The following is a 20,083-nucleotide window of genomic DNA, read 5'->3' as shown; positions in this document are numbered from 1 at the left end:
GAGATTTCAGGTGCATGACATGTGTAATTAATGTAGATGCTACAGGTCCAGCAGTGCACTATACTGTGGGAGGTAGAGCTCTTTAAGGCACAACCTAGATTATTGATGTGAGATTAAATGTATTACTTTTCCAAACCACATACATGTAGTAAGAACTGCCTGGTGTGGTTACAGACACCTGTAATCCTAGCATCTGGGAAGCTGAGGCAGGAAGACAGCAAATTCAAGGCTAGCCTGGCTTACATATCAAGTTTGAGGCTGAATTATAAAGCAAGACCCTGTTTCAAATAATAATATAATTCTGCCTCATTTTCATTAACAGTGTGGGTTGAGGTGAAGACTTCCTGGGGTGTCTGTGAATGAGAGGGAGGAACCCTGGCTTTGGCAATAGCTGAGGTGTCACTGCATTGTGGTCACAATATTTTCTGCATCTCCCTACTCTGCTTTGATTGCCATCTGCTCCCCAATTTTCTGTTGCAGTATCATCTTTATCTCTTCACCTACATGTCTCCTCCACCAGTTGAGGCTGAATCACTTAGACTCAGGTTCAAATGACTGGAGGAAAATCAGATCCCTTTGTTCCCTGATCATCACTTCCTCCCCAGAAGGAAACCCAAGAGTGACTATAGTGAGAGTAGACCACTCACAGAGTCACAGCAGGTTGCCTGGCAGGTCTTCTCTGCTCAGCCATGTGAAGATGTTCCACATCAGGCCCTTTCTCTGCAGCTTCACTTCCTCTACCCTAGTCCAAGTACCATGCCAAGTTGTCAAAGTTGGGCCATGGGAGCTGGCTGGCGCCAGAGCACTTTCTTATCATTGGTGAAGCCCCCAATGCTCATCACAACAAAATGGTAACAAAGTTCTCTAAGCTTTGCAATAGCTACTTGGCCTCTAAACTATTGAATCTCCCATCAGCATCCAGAATCACTCAGTTGAAATAGAACTCAGGTCATAGCCCTACCTAAAACACTGGACTGGTTTTTTTGGTTGTTTTGTTTGTTTGTTTTGTTTGTTGTTGTTGTTCAGTCCCCAGGGTCTTGGGACTGAAGAGATGGCGCAACAGTTAAGAGCACTTACTGCTCTTGCAGAAGTTCCCAACAACCATGAAGAATGCTAACAACCACCTGTAACTTTACACACACATGCACACTCACACACAAATAAATCTGAGTTCATGGCCAGCCTGGTCTACAGAATTCTAGGACATCCAGGAATATAGAGAAAAACCTGTCCTTAAAAAACAAAACCAAGGAGATCCAAGATGGCGGTGACCAGCGGGCTCTGTATCTGAGAGGCAGAGGATCTCAAACTCCGAAATTGTTGAGTGGAGGGGCAGCTGAACCCAGAACATCAACACTGAGGCTTCCTGGGAGAAAGGGGACAAACCCTGAACTGAGACCAATAGGATTCAGGTCAACTGTGGCTTTCTCCACAGACTTCTCCTAGGGACCCAATTCCCAGGCACTTCCACTTGACAAGCCTCCATACTCTACGGTGGAGGCAGAGGAGGAGGCAGCAGAGGCAGACCACAGTGCCCACAGCTCCTAGCACAGAGCACAGTGCTGGCTGCTCCTAGCACAGAACCCCCTGCTTGAGATTTGAGACATAGAATACTCAATCCCCTGGCACTTCCCCTTGACGGGCCTCCCTTCTCCCTCCTTGGTGGAGGTGGAGGCTGTAGAGGTGGCCCACAGCGTCTGCCAGAGTACAGTACCCAGCCCACAGTGCCCACAGCTCCTAACACAGAGCGTAATGCCCACGGCTCTACCAGGCCAACCAGGTCCACAGCTCTCCAGGGCCTTCCAGAAGGCATCTGTTTCAGTGGCTTCCTAGTTCTGCTGCAGTGGCTGGGCTCCCAGTGGACTGCAACACCAGCCCCCAAGTTCTGTGACAACATAGGGATCCTTGGGACAGCATTGAAGTCCTTGTGTTGCGGGTCTACCAGTGAAATCCAGGCAAACAACTCCTGGAGCCCAAACAGATCTGAATACCAGAACAACAGTATGACAGGACTATAGACCACTGAGGTATTCAGGAAATCTGCACAGGTGCATTGTCCCCACAAACTGCGCCCATGAACAGCATTAGTGTCTGCACCCCCCCCGAACCTGCACCCCCCACATTCCAAGCATCTATACTCTCTAGCACTCTGTCCTTCAAGACACACTTTCACACACATGCGCACACTTGCTTGCTCAGCTGCAATTGCGATTCTCCACCAGCAGAGCTTCCTCCATTAGGTACAGCAGAAACACCAATGCACACTCTCAAACCAGAGAAGAAGAATTGAAGAATACTCTAGACACCAGAGAAAGATGGACCCAGTCTGAAGTACAGACTCCAGGAACAAACAGTGGAGGTTATGGATAAGCAGATGGCCAGAGGTCTGTGTAAGAACAGATCCAACAAAAATCAGAACATAATGGTTCCACCAGTAACTCCCAAAATCAATGGCTATTTCAATTCATCAGAAACACAGGAAAATGACTTTAAAGCTATGGTTATCCAGTTATTAGAGGCACATAAAGAGGAAACGAACAAATCTCTCAGAGAAATAGCCACACAAGTGGAGGCAAATAAAGAGGAAATGAACAAAGCTTTCGAAGAAATACAGGCAAATACAGGCAAACAAATATAGGCACAAGTAGAGTCACAATTAGTGGCATATAGAGAAGAAATAAACAAACAAAAAAAAAAATAGAAGCCATCATAGAAAGACAGGAATCCACATTCAAACAAATGAAGGAAATGGTGCGAGGCATGAAAACAGAATTAGAATCAATAAAGAAAACACAAACAGAGAAAACCCTGGAGCTGGAGAACTTAGAGAAAAGATCGGGAACCACAAAGGTAAGCATCACCAATAGAATACAAGAGATGGAAGAGAGAATCTCTGGAGCTGAAGACACACTTGCTGAAGTTGATACTTCTCTCAAAGAAAAAGAAATCGGAAAAGTCCCAAACACAAAACATCCAAGAAATCAAGGAGGCCATGAAAAGACGAAATCTAAAAATAATAGAAATAGATGAAAAAGAAGATACAAGGCTCCAAGGTCTGGCAAATATTTTCAAGAAAATCATAGAAGAAAATTTTCCCTACTTAAAGAAAGAGATGTCCATAAATATACAAGAAGCCTACAGAACACCAAATAGACTAGACCACAAAAGAAACTCTTCATATCACATCATAGTCAAAACACTAAACCTACAGAACAAAGAAAAAATATTAAAGGCAACAAGGGAAAAAGGCCAAATAACATATAAAGGTAGACCTATCAGAATCACAGCGGACTTCTCAACAAAAACTATGAAAGCCAAAAGGGCCTGGCAGATGTCATGCAGACTCTAAGAGACCACAGATGCCAACCCAGACTACTATACCCAGTAAAGCTTTCAATCAACATAGATGGAGAAAGCAAAATATTCCATGGAAAAACTAAATTTAAACAATATCTACACAGCAACCCAGCCCCATAGAAGATACTAGAAGGAAAACCCCAATCTAACGAAAACAACTATATCCAAGAAAACATATGATACAGATAACTTTCACAACAAAAATTAAAACAAGCAATGACTCACAGTAACAACACCAACTCCACAATAAAAGGAACTAATATTCATTGGTCACTATTATCTGTCAACATCAATGGACTCAACTCTCCAATAAAAAGACATAGACTAACAGAATGGTTTCAGAAATAGGATCCAACATTCTGCTACATCCAAGAAACATACTGCTCCAACAAAGATAAACATTACCTCAGAGTAAAAGGCTGGAAAAATGTTTTTCAAGCAAATGGACCCAGAAAACAAGCTGGGGTAGCTATCCTAATATCTAATAAAATAGACTTTCAACCAAAATTAATCAAAAAAAATGAGGAAGGGCACTTTATTCTCATCAAAGGAAAAATCCACCAAGAGGACATCACAGTCCTGAACATCTATGCCCCAAATAAAAGAGCACCTGCATTCATAAATGAAACATTACTAAAGCTTAAATCATACATTGATCCCAACACCTTAATAGTGGGAGACTTCAACACTCCACTCTTACCAAGGGACAAATCATCTAGACAGAAGCTAAATAGGGAAATAAAGGCACTTACAGAGGTCCTAAATCAAATGGACCTAATAGATGTCTACAAAACTTTTCATCCAAATTCAAAAGAGTATACTTTCTTTTCAGCACCTCATGAAACCTTCTCCAAAATAGACCATATAGTTGGTCATAAGGCAAGACTCAACAGATACAAGAAGATTGAAACAATCCCTTGTATTCTATCTGACCATGGACTAAAGCTGGATCTCACCAACAACAAAAATAGAAAAAAGCCTACACACACACATGTAAACTGAACAACTCCCTACTCAATGACAGCTGGGTTAGGGAAGAAATAGAGAAAGAAATTAAAGTTCCTAGCAATGAAATTGAAGGCACAACACACCTAAACTTATGGGACACAATATAAGCAGTGCTAAGAGGAAAATTCATAGCACTAAGTGCCTCCAAGAAGAAATTTGAAACATCTCATACAAGCAACTTAATGGCCCACCTGAAGGCCCTAGAAAAAAAAGAAGCAGATACACCCAAGAGGAGTAGATGGCTGGAAATAATTAAATTGAGGGCTGAAATCAATAAATTAGAATCTAACAAAGAATCAATGAAACCAAGAGCTGGTCAACAAGAAAATCAACAAGATAGACAAGCCCTTAGACAAACTAATTAAAAGGCAGAGAGAAACTATCCAAATCAACAAAATCAGAAATGGAAAGGGGGACATAATGACAGACACTGAGGAAATCCAAACAACCATTAGATCTTACTACAAAAGCCCATATGCCACAAAATTTGAAAATCTAAAGGAAATGGAAAATTTTCTTGATAGATTACATTTACCAAAATTAAATCAAGATCAGGTAGAAAGATTGGATAGTCCTATATCCCCCAAGAAAATTGAAGCAGTCATTGAAAGTCTCCCTTCCAAAAAAAGCCCAGAGCCAGATGGTTTCAGCATAGAATTCTACCAAACCTTCAAAGAAGTGCTCCAATTCTCTTCAAACTATTCCACAAAATAGAAACAGAAGGAACATTACCAAACTCTATGAAGCCACAGTCACCTTGACACCTAAACCACACAAAGACCCAACCAAAAAAAGAGAACTTCAGACCTATCTCTCAATAAAATACTGCCAAACCGAATTCAAGAACATATAAAGATATCATCCACCATGACCAAGTAGGCTTCATTCCAGGCATTCAGGGGTGGTTCAATATATAAAAATCCATCAACATTATCCACCATAAAAACAAACTGAAGGAGGAAAATCACATGATCATCTCCTTAGATGCTGAAAAAGCATTTGACAAAATCCAATACCCATGCATGTTTAAAGTCTTGGAGAGATCAGGGATACAAGGCACATACCTAAACATAGTAAAGACAATATATAGCAAGCCTATGTCCAACATCAAACTCAATGGAGAGAAACTTAAATCAATCCCACTGAAATCAGGGACAAGACAAGGCTGCCCACTGTCTCCACATCTCTTCAGCAAAGTACTTGAAGTCCTAGCTAGAGCAATAAGACAACTAAAGGAGATCAAGGGGATATAAATCTGAAAGGAAGAAGTCAAAGTATCACTATTTGCAGATGATATGATAGTATATATGAGCGAATCCAAAAATTCAATCAGAGAACTCCTTCAGCTGATAAACACCTTCAGCAAAGTGGCTGGATACAAAATTAACTAAAAAAAAAAATAATCAGAAGCCCTCCTGTATACCAAAGACAAAAGGGCCGAGAAAGAAATTAGGGAAACAACACCCTACACAATAGCCACTAATAACAAAGTACCTTGGTGTGACTCTAACCAAGCAAGTGAAAGACCTGTTTGAAAAACAAACAAACAAACAAACAAACAAACAAAAAACCTTTAAGTCTCTGAAGAAAGAAATTGAAGATATTAGAAAATGGAAAGATCTCTTGTGCTCATAGATCGGCAGGATTAACATAGTGAAAATGGCCATCCTGCCAAAAGCAATCTACAGATTCAATGCAATTTCCATCAAAATACCAACACAATTCTTTACAGAACTTGAAAGAAAAATTATCAACTTCATATGGAAAAACAAAACAAAACAGAATTGCCAAAACGATCCTGTACAACAACTGATCATCTGGAGGCATCTCCATCCCTGATCTCAAGCTGTACTACAGAGCAATAGTAATAAAAACTCCATCATACTGGCATAGAAACAGAATGGTGGATTAATAGAATCGAATAGAAGTCCCAAAAGTTAACCCACAAAGCTATGGATACTTGACTTTTGACAAAGAAGCCAAAACCATACAATGGAGAAAAGACAGCATCTTCAACAAATGGTGCTAGTCTAATGATGTCTACATGCAGAAAAATGCAAATAGACCCATATTTATCACCCTACACAAAAGTAAAGTCCAAGTGGATCAGTGACCTCAACATAAAACCAGACACACTAAATCTGTTAGAAGAAAAATTGGAGAAGAGCCTAGAACTCATTGGCACAGGAGACAACTTCCTGAACAGAACACCAACGGCACTGGCTCTAAGATCAACAATCAACAAATGGGACCTCATGAAACTGAAAAGCTTCTGTAAAGCAAAGGACACTGTTTTCAGAACAAAACGACAGCCTACAGACTGGGAAAGGATCTTTACCAACCCTATATCTGACAGAGAGCTAATATCAAGAATATATAAAGAACTCAAGAAGTTAAAAAAGCAACAAATCAAGTAATCCAATTTTAAAAATGGGGTACAGAGATAAACAGAGAATTCTCTGTAGAGGAATATAGCGTGGCAGCGAAACACTTAAAGAAATGTTCAACATCCTTAGTCAACAGGGAGATGCAAATCAAAATGACCCTGAGATTTCACCTTATACCCATCAGAATGGTTAAGATCAAAAACTCAAGTGACAATACATGCTGGAGAGGATATGGAGAAAAGGGAATCCTCCTCCATTGCTTGTGAGAATGGAAACTTGTAAAATCACTTTGGAAATCAATCTGGTGCTTTCTCAATTAGGAATAGCACTTCCTCAAGATCCAGCTATACCACTCCTAGGCATATATCCAAAATATGCTCAAGTACACAACAGGGACATTTGCTCAACCATGTTTGTAGAAGCTTTATTCGTAATAGCCAGAATTTGGAAACAACCTAGTTGTCCCTCAAAGGAGGAATGGATACAGAAATTGTGGTATTTTTACACAATGGAATACTACTCAGCAATTAAAAACAAGGAAATCACGAAATTTGCAGGCAAATGGTGGGAACTGGAAAAGATCATCCTGAGTGAGGTATCCCAGAAACAGAAAGACACACACGGTATATACTCACTTATAAGTAGATACTAGACATATGATATAGGATAAACCTACAAAAATCTGTACACCTAAAGAAGCTAAGCAAGAAGGAGGGTCCTGGGTCAGACAATCAATCTTCACTCAGAAAGACAAACGGGATGGACATTGGAAGAAAGAGAAAACAGGAAACAGGACAGGAGTCTACCACAGAGGGCCTCTGAAAGACTCTACCCAGAAGTGTATCAAAGCAGATGCTGAGACTCAAATAAACTTTGGACAAAGTGCAGGGAATCTTAGGAAAGAAGAAGACAGAAAGACCTGGAGTGGACAGGAGCTCCACAAGGAGAGCAACAGATCCAAAATATCTGGGCTCAGGGATCTTTTCTGAGACTTTTTCTCCAACCATCGAACATTCATGGATATAACCTAGAACTCTTGCACAGATATAGTCCATGGCAGCTCAGTATCCAAGTGGATACCCTAGTAAGGGGAACAGGGGCTGTCTCTGACATGAACTCAGTGTCTAGCTCTTTGACAGCTTCCCCCTGAGGGGAGAGTAGCTTTGCCAGGCCACAGAGGAGGACAATGCAGCCAGTTCTGATGAGACCTGGTAGGCTAGGGTCAGATGGAAGGGGAGGAGGACCTCCCCTATCAGTGGACTTGGAGAGGGGCATGGGAGGAGATGAGGGAGGGAGCGTGGAATTGGAAAGGAATGAGGGAGCAGGATACAGCTGGGATACAAACTGAATAAACTGTAATTAATATAAAAAATAAAAATTTATTTAACAAAAAAAACAAGGGTGTAGTGGCACACACCTATATTGTAGCACGCTGGGAGGCAGAGGCAGGCAGATCTCTGTAACTTTGAGGCCAGCCTGATCTACAAAACAAGTCCATGCTACACAGAGAAACCCTGCCTCGAAAATAGAAATAAAAATAAATTAAAGAAAAGAAAAAGCAAAACCAAATAGAACAAACGAAAACAAAACAAAACAACAAAACAAAAAATGAAACCTGATGATAGTAGCAGTATGCAAAGTGGAATAGCAACCTGGCCTACTGACTACTACTATGAAAATGAGTAAAATTCGATTTTTACTTAGTTAAATTAAAATAGCAGAAAGAGCTTGTTTAATAGTGAGACATGCTTTTAATTCCAGCACTTGGGTAGCAGAAGCAGGTGGATGGATCTCTAGGAGTCTGAGGCCAGCCTGGTCTACAGAGTGAGCTCCAGGACAGCCAGGGATATACAGAGAAACCCTGCCTTGAAAAACCAAAAATATTTAAAAATAGAAATATTCTTGCTTCTCCATGACTTGTCTTTGTTACCATTCGTAAAGAAACTTACATAGTAAGATAGGAATTGTGCTCTACTGTAACTGAACAGTCCTCAGTTAGCTGGTCTCTGCTGCGCAGCTGAGGTATCCTAAGACAAGGGATGCCCTCGGGAAGGTTGACAGTGATGTTGGCTCTCACTCTCTGTCTGGGGACTTAAGTCATTTGCCCATGCTTGGTTAAATGTGTTCTAGGCAGCAGATAGCTCTCCGTAGGCAGGGAAGGAAAAGAGGCCTGCAGTTAAACTACACACCAGCCACCTAAATGTTGAGAACAAAGAGCAGTATGACTCTGGCCACGATCAGAGAGCAGCCACACCTGCTAAGGTTGGCATGGAGAGCAGGTGAGCCAAGGTCACCAGCCAACCAATAAATTAAAGATGGACAGAGTGGGGCTTTAATCTGTGACTCCCCACTGGGCCAGCAGCAGGTGGTCACCTCTCCGGACCTGCCAAAAGGTCGTGCCCACAGTGTGTAGTGCCCTACTGGCCTGGCTCACAATATGCCTCAAATTAAACTATCTCAATAGAAATTACCTCAGTCTTTTTCTGGTGTCTCCCATACATCCTGTAAAAAGGCCCTTTGCAGGCAGTTCATCCATTTTATCCTCCTGTGGGTCCCCTTCCACTTGGGAGTTTTCTCAGTTTTTCTTAATAATCTGCCTTTGGTTTGCTCACCTTTCCTTTGTCCGTGTCTTTATTCCTCACTGGCTTGAGACAAGGAACTCCAGAGCAACTGTCTCAGGTTGGCTTTTAGCACCTTAAGCTCATCTGGGCCAACGGAAGCCCTGTCTCTCTCAAAGACATGCATCAAATTTACAGAGAATAAACCAGCTATCATACAAAGGAGACATGATTCAAAAGACTTTTACAAAGAACTGGATCAGAATTCTTTCTAACATTTAAGTAAAAGTTAGAAAAAAAAAAAAAGACATTTTTTAGGCTTCAAGTACAAGCTTCTGTAGCACCTTCTAGTGTAAAGCTAATGATGACCAAGTAAGACATCACAAAGACAGCTAACCATGGAGCTTTTTCATGAGGATAATATGCAATGTGAACCTCCATTCCCTATATATATATTCAACCTTGACCTTCAGTGCCTCAAAATAGGCCAATGGGTAAATACCACAATTTACATGATAGTTAAAATAGGTCATTTATTTTTAAGTGTATATTTTATGGTGATTATATAATGTATTTTATTTATTAAAGTAGTAATAAGTTAACATGTAATACTATCCTTATAGTGTGATATGTTTTTACTGTATCGTCACATAGTGACGATTGTATTTGTGCATGCTCAAAAAGTTTTAATGACACAATAAAAAAAAAAAAACCTGAAAGACGACTAGATTAAAAGATGACATCTGAAAGACATCTGCCTTGCTATCATTATGATCAAGTGACTGAAGGCTAACATTGTTGTTTCATAATATCTTTGATTGTATCTGGAAGAGGTTATTGTTAACTATTACTATCTAGAGCACCAGGGTGGTGCAGAGTGGGCCGTCTGGGAGGCAGCACCCAGAAGTGACTCAGGAGCAGGGGCCCATACAGGAATCTGCTTCAGTCAGTGCCTACTGTAGCCTGCATGCTACACCCATGACAGGCTAACAACACCTCTGTACAGAGCTTTTTCGGAGATAAATAAATTAGTGAACAGAAGAAGTTCTGCCATGGCCTCTTAACAAGAGTTCAGTGTTAACTAGTATTAACATGGTCTCATTAAAATTGGCAAAACAAATACAAAACCCAGAACTAATCTGGCTACCTACTGCCCCTTGCTGGCCAATATTGCTCTGCACACAGCATTCTCCACGGGATAGCTAAATAAACATTGGAACAAGAAAGACATTCAGAGTTTAAGGAAACTTTAATACTTCACTTTAAAACTATTTTTTCAAACACACACAAAAATAATGTGGAGAATAGTAAACTTCCATAAAATTAAGCCATCTGAAAGATGTATAGGAAGAGAAAGAAATAACTTTTAAGATAAATAAATTACTGGATGTGCTTCAGCTGGGTTGTAATCCCAGTATTTAGGATATTAAGGCAGGATGAGGAGTTCAAGGTCAAACTAGACAACACTGCAAAACTCTGTCTCAAAAAAAAAAAATAACCCAAAGCCTAAAAAATACATTTTATAATGAAACCCTAAATAATACATTTTACATAGTTGAAAGCAAATTTTAAAACAGAGCCTTTGGCAGTACTCTGAAGCAGAGACCTGAAGAGATTGGGATAAGGTACAGAAGGTGTGCTGCCAAGGATTTCACCGTCTGAGACGACCAGGTATGTGTCCAGTTCTGCCTTGGTGGTTAGGGTGGGGAAAACAGCAATCTCCTATTTGTAGACTACAGCAACTGCCTGCTGAGGCACACTGGTGCCAAGTGCTTTCCTTGTATCTTTTCTTTTTCTGTCTTTTCCCCTTCTTAAGATGAATATGTTCAAATATAAATAGTAGAACAGAATAATGAACATCCACATATCGATCACTCCCATTAGCATTTAGCTGTCTTTTTATTTTTCTGAATTATTTTTAATATAGATAACAATTGTGTCAGCCTAAATATGTCATATACATGGTAAAATAAACCCATTTCTGCACAAGTACAGACCACTATTCATTTAACAAGTGTGTAATATCATAAAATATTACAATCCAGATTCAATTTCAGTTGTCCCTAAAATATGTTTCTATTTGAGTTATTCAGAATCAAAGAAAAACCATCACAGTTAGTCATCATGTTTTGAGTTTCTCTTAAGCTAAAACAGCCCTCTCTCAGTCTCTTTCGAAAAATGTATTTTATGACATTTATGCATTTAAAAAATGTGTGTGTGTATGCACGGGCATGCGGAGGTCAGAGGAAATCCAGAGCAGTTGGATCTTTCCTACGGTGTGGCTACTGGATGCATGACTGTCCCCAGGCTTGGCAACAAGTGCCTTTAACCAATGATGCACCTAGCTGGGCACAGCCTTGCCATTGATTGTAATCACAATCATGTAAGAGATATGTTCTAGGTGTTCCTGGTTGTTTCCTCTTGTTGCCAGTTGTTCTTCCACATGATTTCTGAAACATGATGCTATAAAGGGCTGATCCTGAGGTTAAAGAATTTTCACAAATGCTGGAGTTTAATGTTGCTTCATTTTATCATCATCATTATCATCATCATCTTGGTTTTTCAGGACAACAATCTCTGGCTGTCCTGGAACGCCATCTGTAGACCAGGCTTGCCTCTCAGAGATCCACCTGTCTCTGGCTGATACCCTCTGAACATCCCTGGGCCTTCCCAACAAGCAGTTTCACTGATGTTCCTGACTATCAGAGTTGAACAATGATGTTCTAATCCCATTACCCCCTTTCCTGCATTTAGCAAGTATGGTATTTGGTTTTCAAAAAAACTACAGGTGGTACTAGAAAGGCAAAATAAAGGCTCATTTTCTTAATTAACCACTTTTTAAAAGTGATGAAATGTTCACCTCTGATAGTGTGGCCATATGGTTCTCTTTTCTGTTTTAAGTTGGTTTAATTCCTGAGGGGGAGCACATATATTTAATGCTAGCGATCATTTTATAGTTTCCAGTTGTCCTACGCTCAAATTGTTCTCACTTTGTCTAGTAAGTGGTCTTTTAGGAAGGACATGGTTTGTCTTGGGATTCTTCCTTTCTGGAGCTTATTCTTCCAAGAGGGGTTGTTCACTCCCAGCTTTGACCTGGATTCAGGCATTTCTCCAGGAATCCCGGCACCTGTCAGTGTGGAGATTTATTTAGATTAGTATCTGAGGGCCAACGGCAGTTATTCTAGGCCTTGAGTTTGTACTCCTATCTTCCATTTAAGATTAACAACATGGAGGTTTTGCGTCATTCGCTCGTAAAAAGACGAAACGGAGAGCAATGATGAACAGAGTCTAGTGGCGAGCAAATGTCATGTCGGGATTTGGACCTGGTGGAGGGTGCCCCGGGCATCCAGAGAGGCAACTTCAGGTAGCGAAGGATACTTACGAAACTTGTCGGTTTAGTCAGTAAGTCCCCACTCTAGGGAGGCTGAGGCAGGAGGACTGCCGCGAGTTCTAGGGTAGCAGGCCTTATCTCACCTGCGCCTGGCGCGGAGCCTAACGGATGCATTAACCAGGGGCTGGCCAGGGCCTTCGCCGCCAGCGGGGAAAAACACCGTCGCCTGTAAGATCAGCCAATCAGCGGAGCCTCAGGCAGGGGGCCGGACGTCCCAGGAGTGCATCCAATAGGGAAACGGCCTAAGGGGGCGGGAGGCGGAGCGGACGGGCCAATCCCAGTAGTCGGCCCACGCCAGCAAGCCAGCAGCCAATCCGCAGCGCGCTCTCTCCGCAGCTCCGCCCGCCGCTCTGCGCTGGCGCGTGGGTTGGCGGCGCGCTACTTTTGCGGCCCGGCTGATCCCGCTGGTCGGGGCTTGGCGCTGCTGGCGTGGACGAGCGGACATGGCGAGCTCCGGCTGTGAGGACCACGCGGGCCAGGAGGGGGAGACGTTCCTGTACTTCGCCTACGGCAGCAACCTGCTGACCGAGAGGATCCACCTGCGGAACCCCTCCGCCGTGTTCTGCTGCGTGGCTCGCCTGCAGGTCAGTGCCCGTTGTGCCCGCGATTGGAGAGTGAGCTAGGTGCGACCCCTGCCCGGAACCTCGGGCTACCATCGGGGTTCGCAGCCCTCCACGGCGAACCTTTTCCACCGACTTCGAGCATCCTGTAGGACGCTTTCAATGGGTGCTTCTGAGGCGAGGACTAGCTGCTTTCCGCCCTGTGCTTACCTTTGCCACGGGACTTGTGCCACAGCTCTGAGATTCTGCGTGCCCGTCTTTTCCTCCGGATCTGAACGGTCCTGCGCTTGAGACCCGGAGTCGTGTCTTCATTAGTGAGGGCAGTGCTCCCCCAGTTAGGACAGTAGCCCGATGAACTTTAATTCTGATGAACTTTTCCTCTTGACCATAGTTCATTTGCTTATTTAATGAATATTCTTCTGTCACTCAGTGCTTACAAGGGTCACTCAGGGGTTACAAAGATGACTGAGCAGCCTAGCTACTTGGAGGATTTTATAGCGTAGAATCCAATTGTATGCTGTACCTTTGACAACTTGCTAACCTTGTTTAGCATTAGTTTCAGAGAATGGAAACCAGGTGGTGGAAGAGAGGAGGGGGGGGGGGGGGGAGGGGAGGGGGGTAGTTGGAAAGCTGTTATAGAGCGCTCAGAGGATCACCTGAAAGACTGGAGCGCAGAATTGAGTGTCTATATGGGGCTGTGTGTGTTCCACCAGCATCGCAGGAGTAGACCAGCACAGCCCTGGAAGCTTAGGCAGTACCTCTCCTGAACTAGGAAATACGATATAGAACTGGCTCCTGCCTGCTGCTGTGAGACAGCCCTGCAGTTCCTGAAACCCAGAGTGGAGTCCCTAATGATCTTGAACAGTAGCTGTAATTGAGAACCTCTGCTGGGTGCCCTGATGCTAAGTCTCACCATGCGCTCATGTCCTCCCTGCAAGATGATCTGATAACCAATTTCTAGCCTTTGGAAGTTTCAAAAAAAAAAAAAAAAAAATGGGAGTCATGCTCTGTGTTCTGTTACTAAAACTACTAAGAGTGTAGAAAGAGTTCAAATGCTTAGAGCACAGGAAAGAAATATCACATAAATGAAAAATGAAAGCGGTGGTTAACCTTAAATGAAGACACAAAAGGTGCAACCAAATATATGAGCAGAGGCCCTAACCAAAATGCCCCGGAAAGCCCTCCGGAATGTAAACTTTTAAATTGAGACCTGAATGGAGAGGTGGAGAAAGGAGGAAGTGGTTGCTCCAGCCAAAGTGGTTGGGGTCTATAAAGGAGATGCGTCCAGTGGGCTGGGAAGATAAAAGTATCACATCTTCACATGGCCACAGAGAACTATAAACAGTCTCTTGCAGGCTGAGAGTGGAGCCTCTTACCAGGATGAAAACAAATGATCAGATTTACATATTTGAAAGCTCATTGTAGTTACTCTGCAAAACAAGGCAAATGTGGATATTGGAAACCCAGTTAAGATTTTGCCACATTCATGTCAAAGATACAGCAACCATGATCTAATAGGGTGGTTTCAAGGAAGGTAGATGGCGCTGAGCAATACCTAGAAGATAACATCATTAAACCTTGATGATTGTATATGAATGGAAGAGGTACCAAATATGACTCAAGTTTTTGCACAATCAGCTAGATGATGGTGATAATGTTTACAGAGGAGAATCAGGTTTGGGAAGTAAAAATTATCAACTAACCTTGAGCATAATTGAGTTTAAGATGCTTACTAGGCAACCACATAAACAGAAAAATATTAGTGAACATTTGTTAGGCGCTTGCTGTGTGCTGGGCCCTGTTCTGAGTCTCAGAGATGTGGGCTGATTTTAAAGGTGGCTGGAACGTTTGATGGTGTTAGAGGCTGCTGTCTTCGGCATGTTGCTAAATTCAAAAAGGGGCCTAAACTAAACCCCAAGAAACCTTGACATTTCAAGATGGGAAGTAGGGGGGTGTTGGCAAAGAAGTGAGAGGATCAGGTCAACCCTAAATCAGAAGAAGGGCTGATCTGGAGACGTGGCTGCCTGGGTCACATACAAGCAATGAGCCATGGAACCAGACAGGGAATGAAATTACCTGCTGCATTTAGCAGTCAGCTACCAATCTCTGGTGTGGATTGTAGCTTTGATCAGATCTACTGATGCTGGAATACCCATGATGCTGCATGAAGGTCCTGGTAACTTGGACCAGCATTTTCTCTGGTTTCTCAAAAACCTTGTGTTTTTGAGAAAACATAGGTGACAGGGATAATATAAACTGGAAAGGACTACAACACTGTCATTTAGTCCATCCTTTTGTATTCTGCTGGTAAAGAAACTAATCCCTGGAGAGATGGAAGGGCATATTCCTAGGTCACACAAGGCAAGTTCCCTCACCTGTGATTGCCCATCAGTGAGAATAGAAGCTAAACTAGAAAGGTGTCCTAGTTGCCTGTTAATTATGAGACCGTAGGGAAGAGGCTTCGTCCTTCTAAGGAGCTGTAAATTGAGTAAAACATTGGTCTGTGTAAAGTAATAGCTAGTGCATATAGCAGCACACAATAAATATTCTGTAAGTATTAGCTGCTCTTAGGTTACTGGAAATAAATTGGTACAGTTCATGAAGATTAATGCTCATATACATACCAGCTCCCTTAGGGCAAAATACAGTGATTTTCAGGTAAGATACTCTACAGACGTAAGGGTGTATTATAACCCCCATGTAATCCCGCATGTCCAAGTAAAAATACATGTGCCTTTAAGTAGACTGAGATGTCATTTGCAAAAATGAAAGCTAAAGCTATTGTGTGGTATATTAGAATTTAAGGATCTTTTTCCTTAAGGTTTTTGGGTTTTTTTGTTTGTTTGTTTTGTTTTTTTTTAATGTTTAAATTCATACAGGCTCAGAATAAGCGTCATTTTTAAAGGAAAATTTAAAAAATTGAGGTTTGGGTCTTGGTCTATTTATCTATATTTTCTACAGGTTTGTACACACAGAAACAAAAGCTTATTGAATGTTATACCTGGATTGAGATCACGGAAAATCATTTGTATGTTGAGGGAAATTCATGCTCAGACAGATACTGATCATATCACTTTGGTTTTCTTTGCAGGACTTTAAGCTTGACTTTGGCAATTTCCAAGGCAAAACAAGTGAGAGGTGGCATGGAGGTATAGCTACCATTTTTCAAAGTCCTGGCGATGAAGTGTGGGGAGTAGTATGGAAAATGAACAAAAGCAATATAAGTTCTCTGGATGAGTAGGTGGCTTCTAATTATAAGTTAAAATAATAAGTAAATTAAAGTGGGTTATATGGATGTCCATTTGTGGATATACTGTAGATACGTTCTTTATTCTTCAGAGTCAGAACAGTTAGAAACAGCAAGTTTATTAACAAATCTAGAAGGGTCACATGATTGAGGTAATGTTTGTAATCTCTCAGGTAAAAAATGGAAGCCTTAATTTTTTAGTTCTGTTTGACTTCTTTTGTTGTTGTTGTTGTTGTTGAATATAATGTATACTTGATTTCTGTTTGACTCCTATTAAAAATTACCTTTCTAGTTTCATATTGCAAAAAGTCATGGAGCTTTTTATAATTAATTGTCACATATTTTTTTTATTGATTTTTGAAAGTGAGTAAGTTCTGTTTTTTAAAATTCTTCGAGGTTGCAGTCGAATAAGTAATAATAATTTATAAAGCTATTGAACAACACAGTAGGACAAAAACTCTCAGAGATGTGTGACAGAGCCCTGAAACAATGCAGCCTATCAGGGAAGAGCTGCCCTTGAAAAGAACATCGTGTCTGGCATGCTGTAATTGGCTCCAGCTAGAGAAAGCAATCCTTGTGCCTTCTCTGTGATAGTCTCTTGCTGTCAGATCATCAACCCTTGTTTGGTATTCTAGAGAAAACTGCTTCCAGGGCACAAAGGTAAAAATGAACATACTGAAGCATGTTTCTAGAGAATCAGACCACACAGGGGTGTGCTAGAAGTGTACCAAATACAGTTCCTCTGTATTTAGTATTGCCTAGACCTCTAAGCATACCAACATCTACAGATGTTGATAAGTTGGTAGGATACTTGCACACAGCCTTACCCATATCCACCTGTGGTACTACTATATTTTCTCTAGATTACTTCACTGCCTAATACAACGTCAGTGTATTTTACTGTAACAGCTTTCCTTTTAAAGGAGTAATGAGAAGGGGGAAAATTCTGTATTTAATTCAGACATAAATTAATATATATATTTATCCAAAGCTATTTGAATCTGTGAGTCCAGAAGCCAACTGTAATGTTAAAATGCTAAGCATACCAGCACAGTGGCACACAAAAACAAAGCTGGGCACACCTTTAACCCAGCACCGAGGAGACAGAAGCAGGTAGATCTCTTTTTACCGAGTTCCAGGTCAGATGGGACTATACAGTGAAACCCTGTTTCAGAAAATGCTAAGTGTACTATAGGCATGGTGACATTTATAATTCTGCATTCCCTAGCACACAGTGAGCAAGCATGCTTATGTAGATAAATGGTTTAACCTTAGACTTCAACTTAAGCAAAGTTGAGTTCATCTTACCTCAGACCATTTCCCTAAGCCCCACATGGCTAAAGTATGGTTTGTTTGGTTTTAGGCAAGAAGGAGTTAAAAGTGGAGTATATGTTGTAATAGAAATTAAAGTTTCCAGTCAAGAAGGGAAGGAAATAACCTGCCGAAGTTACCTGATGACGAATTACGAGAGTGCTCCCCCCTCTCCACAGTACAAGAAGGTAAGCTACTCAGACTGTCCTGAATCTCTAACTTCGTTGAGCTGAATTAGAGTGTCTCGTTTTCAAAAGCTTTTAAGAACTTACAATTCCACATGAACATTTTAATCAAAATGTTTTAAATAATAAATGTATTTTAATAATTTTATAATATCTTTTATTTATATATGTATAGTAGTCTATACATACACTTTTATAATCTTTTTTACTCAATAAACAGTATCTCATAGAACAGATTCATTTTCTCTCAGGGGTGAGAGGCGGGGTTGGGGGATGTGTTTTCTGGTAAGGGTCTTGGGAGTCTACTGAACACTTGTCCCTCATCCTCTGTGTGTTACCCAAGCAGAAGTAGATGGTGACAATGACAGACCTGTTCCCTATAAGTTTTGTTTTTTAAATTTAAATTTAATTTTTTAAGAATGTAACTTTTCTTAAGACATGTAAGCTTTATACTATAGTAATGCATTTGTCTTATTATTAAATCGTGCTGTTGTGTAGAACTGATACTCTGACAATGCTTCAGGCTCCCTTGAAAATCCCTTCTGTAGTCACATTCATAATAAGGAGCAGCCAGCTTTGCCTGGTCTTGTTTTTAAAATATATCAATTCTTTAGTCATCTAAAGCCAGCATGGTGGACCTTGACAGTCCAGATAAAGCTATGCTACATCGTGTTCCTAACTAAAAGGACTTTCTTGTTTTAACCATTTCTAGGTTATTTGCATGGGTGCAAAAGAAAACGGTTTGCCACTGGAGTATCAAGAGAAGTTAAAAGCAATAGAACCAAATGACTATAAAGGAAAGATCTCAGATGAAATGGAAGAAATCATCAAAAAGGGAGAGTCAAAACTATATACAACGTAACAGAACCTAAAGATATTTTTGTGTGCTAGGATGAAGTGTTTCTAGTGTTTATGAGCAGGCATCTGGGACCCCCCGGTTTCAACCTGTTGATTTTCAACAGGGCTGGGCAGGGACTTCACTCTTAAGTGATTCCTTATTTTCAACTGTATAAAAGAACTGGAATGGGGATAGATATTAGACAATTAAAAAGGGACCAGGAGGCCCTGGCATGTGTGAGTGGTGATGGCTGTGGGTTCTTCTGCGGACACTGCTGTAGTTCCGAGTCGCATGGAAGCACTTCCGTGTGCTCTGTGGTAGGTTTGCAGCCCGTGGGGCATTGCTGACGTGGTCTGGCTTCAGCTTGTTTTTGATGATAAGCTTTTAAGAGTAAGCAAACTATAGCGAGTAGGTGATAAGATTTTTCAGAAGTAGAAAGATGATACGCTGTCCTTTGAAGGGTGACTCATTCATGGCTCTAAGGGGTTTCCCAGCAAGTGCTCCAACTCACTATGCACAGCTCAGACCACACAGAGCAACCTCACCTCATGGAGTCTCTGTTAATGGCCATCTTGCTCAGCTTCTCTTGCAGTTGAGATTGCAGTCCTATGGGGCTGAGTCTCCTACTGTCCAGTTGTAAGACTTCAGCTCCTTTGTTTCTCTGCACCTTAGATGCCTCACCTGTGTGAGGAGGAATAATCGAACACCTGAATCTGAAGCTTACTTTGGATATTTCATGAGTGAACATGTAGCAAGCTAGGGTAAAGCCTGGCTCTTAGTAAGTATTAGCAATCATTATCAAGTTAAGTTTTTGGTTTTCCTTAGTCTTTTGAGAGGTAAGCCTGGTCTGTAGTCCAGGATGGCCTTGCATTCAGGATTGTCTTGCCTCTCAGCCTTGCCTAGATCTAGATCTAGTCACAGATGTGTGACGGGCTTCCTTTTTTTTTTTTTTTTTTACCCGTGTTTTGGGCCCTTTAATAAATAGTACAATTCTTGAAATGCAAAACAGATATAATTAGGTCCTAGATTACAGAAAAATAAGAGAGGTCTTCAAAGTGTGCCAGCCCGACTCCCAGAGAAGAAGAAGAAGAAGAAGAAGAAGAAGAAGAAGAAGAAGAAGAAGAAGAAGAAGAAGGAGAAGGAGAAGGAGAAGAAGGAGAAGAGAAGGAAAGAAATAAAAAAGAGGTAAATTGTGAGCTGAAAGAGCAAGTACTGGGAAGAAATGGCCTCAGAGTCCTGGG

General features: G+C 41.3%; 1 protein-coding gene across 2 annotated transcripts; it reads left to right on the top strand.

Annotated features, from left to right (window-relative positions):
* Positions 1 to 13,050: 13,050 nt before the first annotated feature.
* On the top strand, positions 13,051 to 19,079 carry Ggct (gamma-glutamylcyclotransferase). 2 transcript variants are annotated; one of them, XM_055611860.1, is made up of 4 exons: positions 13,051 to 13,285; positions 16,353 to 16,498; positions 17,872 to 18,007; positions 18,717 to 19,079. In XM_055611860.1, the coding sequence occupies exons 1-4, from the start codon at positions 13,145 to 13,147 to the stop codon at positions 18,864 to 18,866; spliced, it is 573 nt and encodes a 190-aa protein (XP_055467835.1). In that variant the 5' UTR covers positions 13,051 to 13,144; the 3' UTR covers positions 18,867 to 19,079. The 2 variants fall into 2 exon arrangements, with proteins under 2 accessions (XP_055467835.1, XP_055467836.1); XM_055611861.1 differs by lacking the exon at positions 17,872 to 18,007 and having other exon boundaries at positions 18,717 to 18,846.
* Positions 19,080 to 20,083: the final 1,004 nt, after the last annotated feature.

This window comes from Psammomys obesus, unplaced genomic scaffold (genome assembly GCF_907164565.1).
Source record: "Psammomys obesus unplaced genomic scaffold, mPsaObe1.curated_primary_1811, whole genome shotgun sequence".
NCBI classification, from domain to species: Eukaryota; Metazoa; Chordata; class Mammalia; order Rodentia; family Muridae; genus Psammomys; species Psammomys obesus.
Note: the sequence above shows the minus strand (reverse complement) of the source record. Positions and strands in the feature narration are given on the sequence as shown.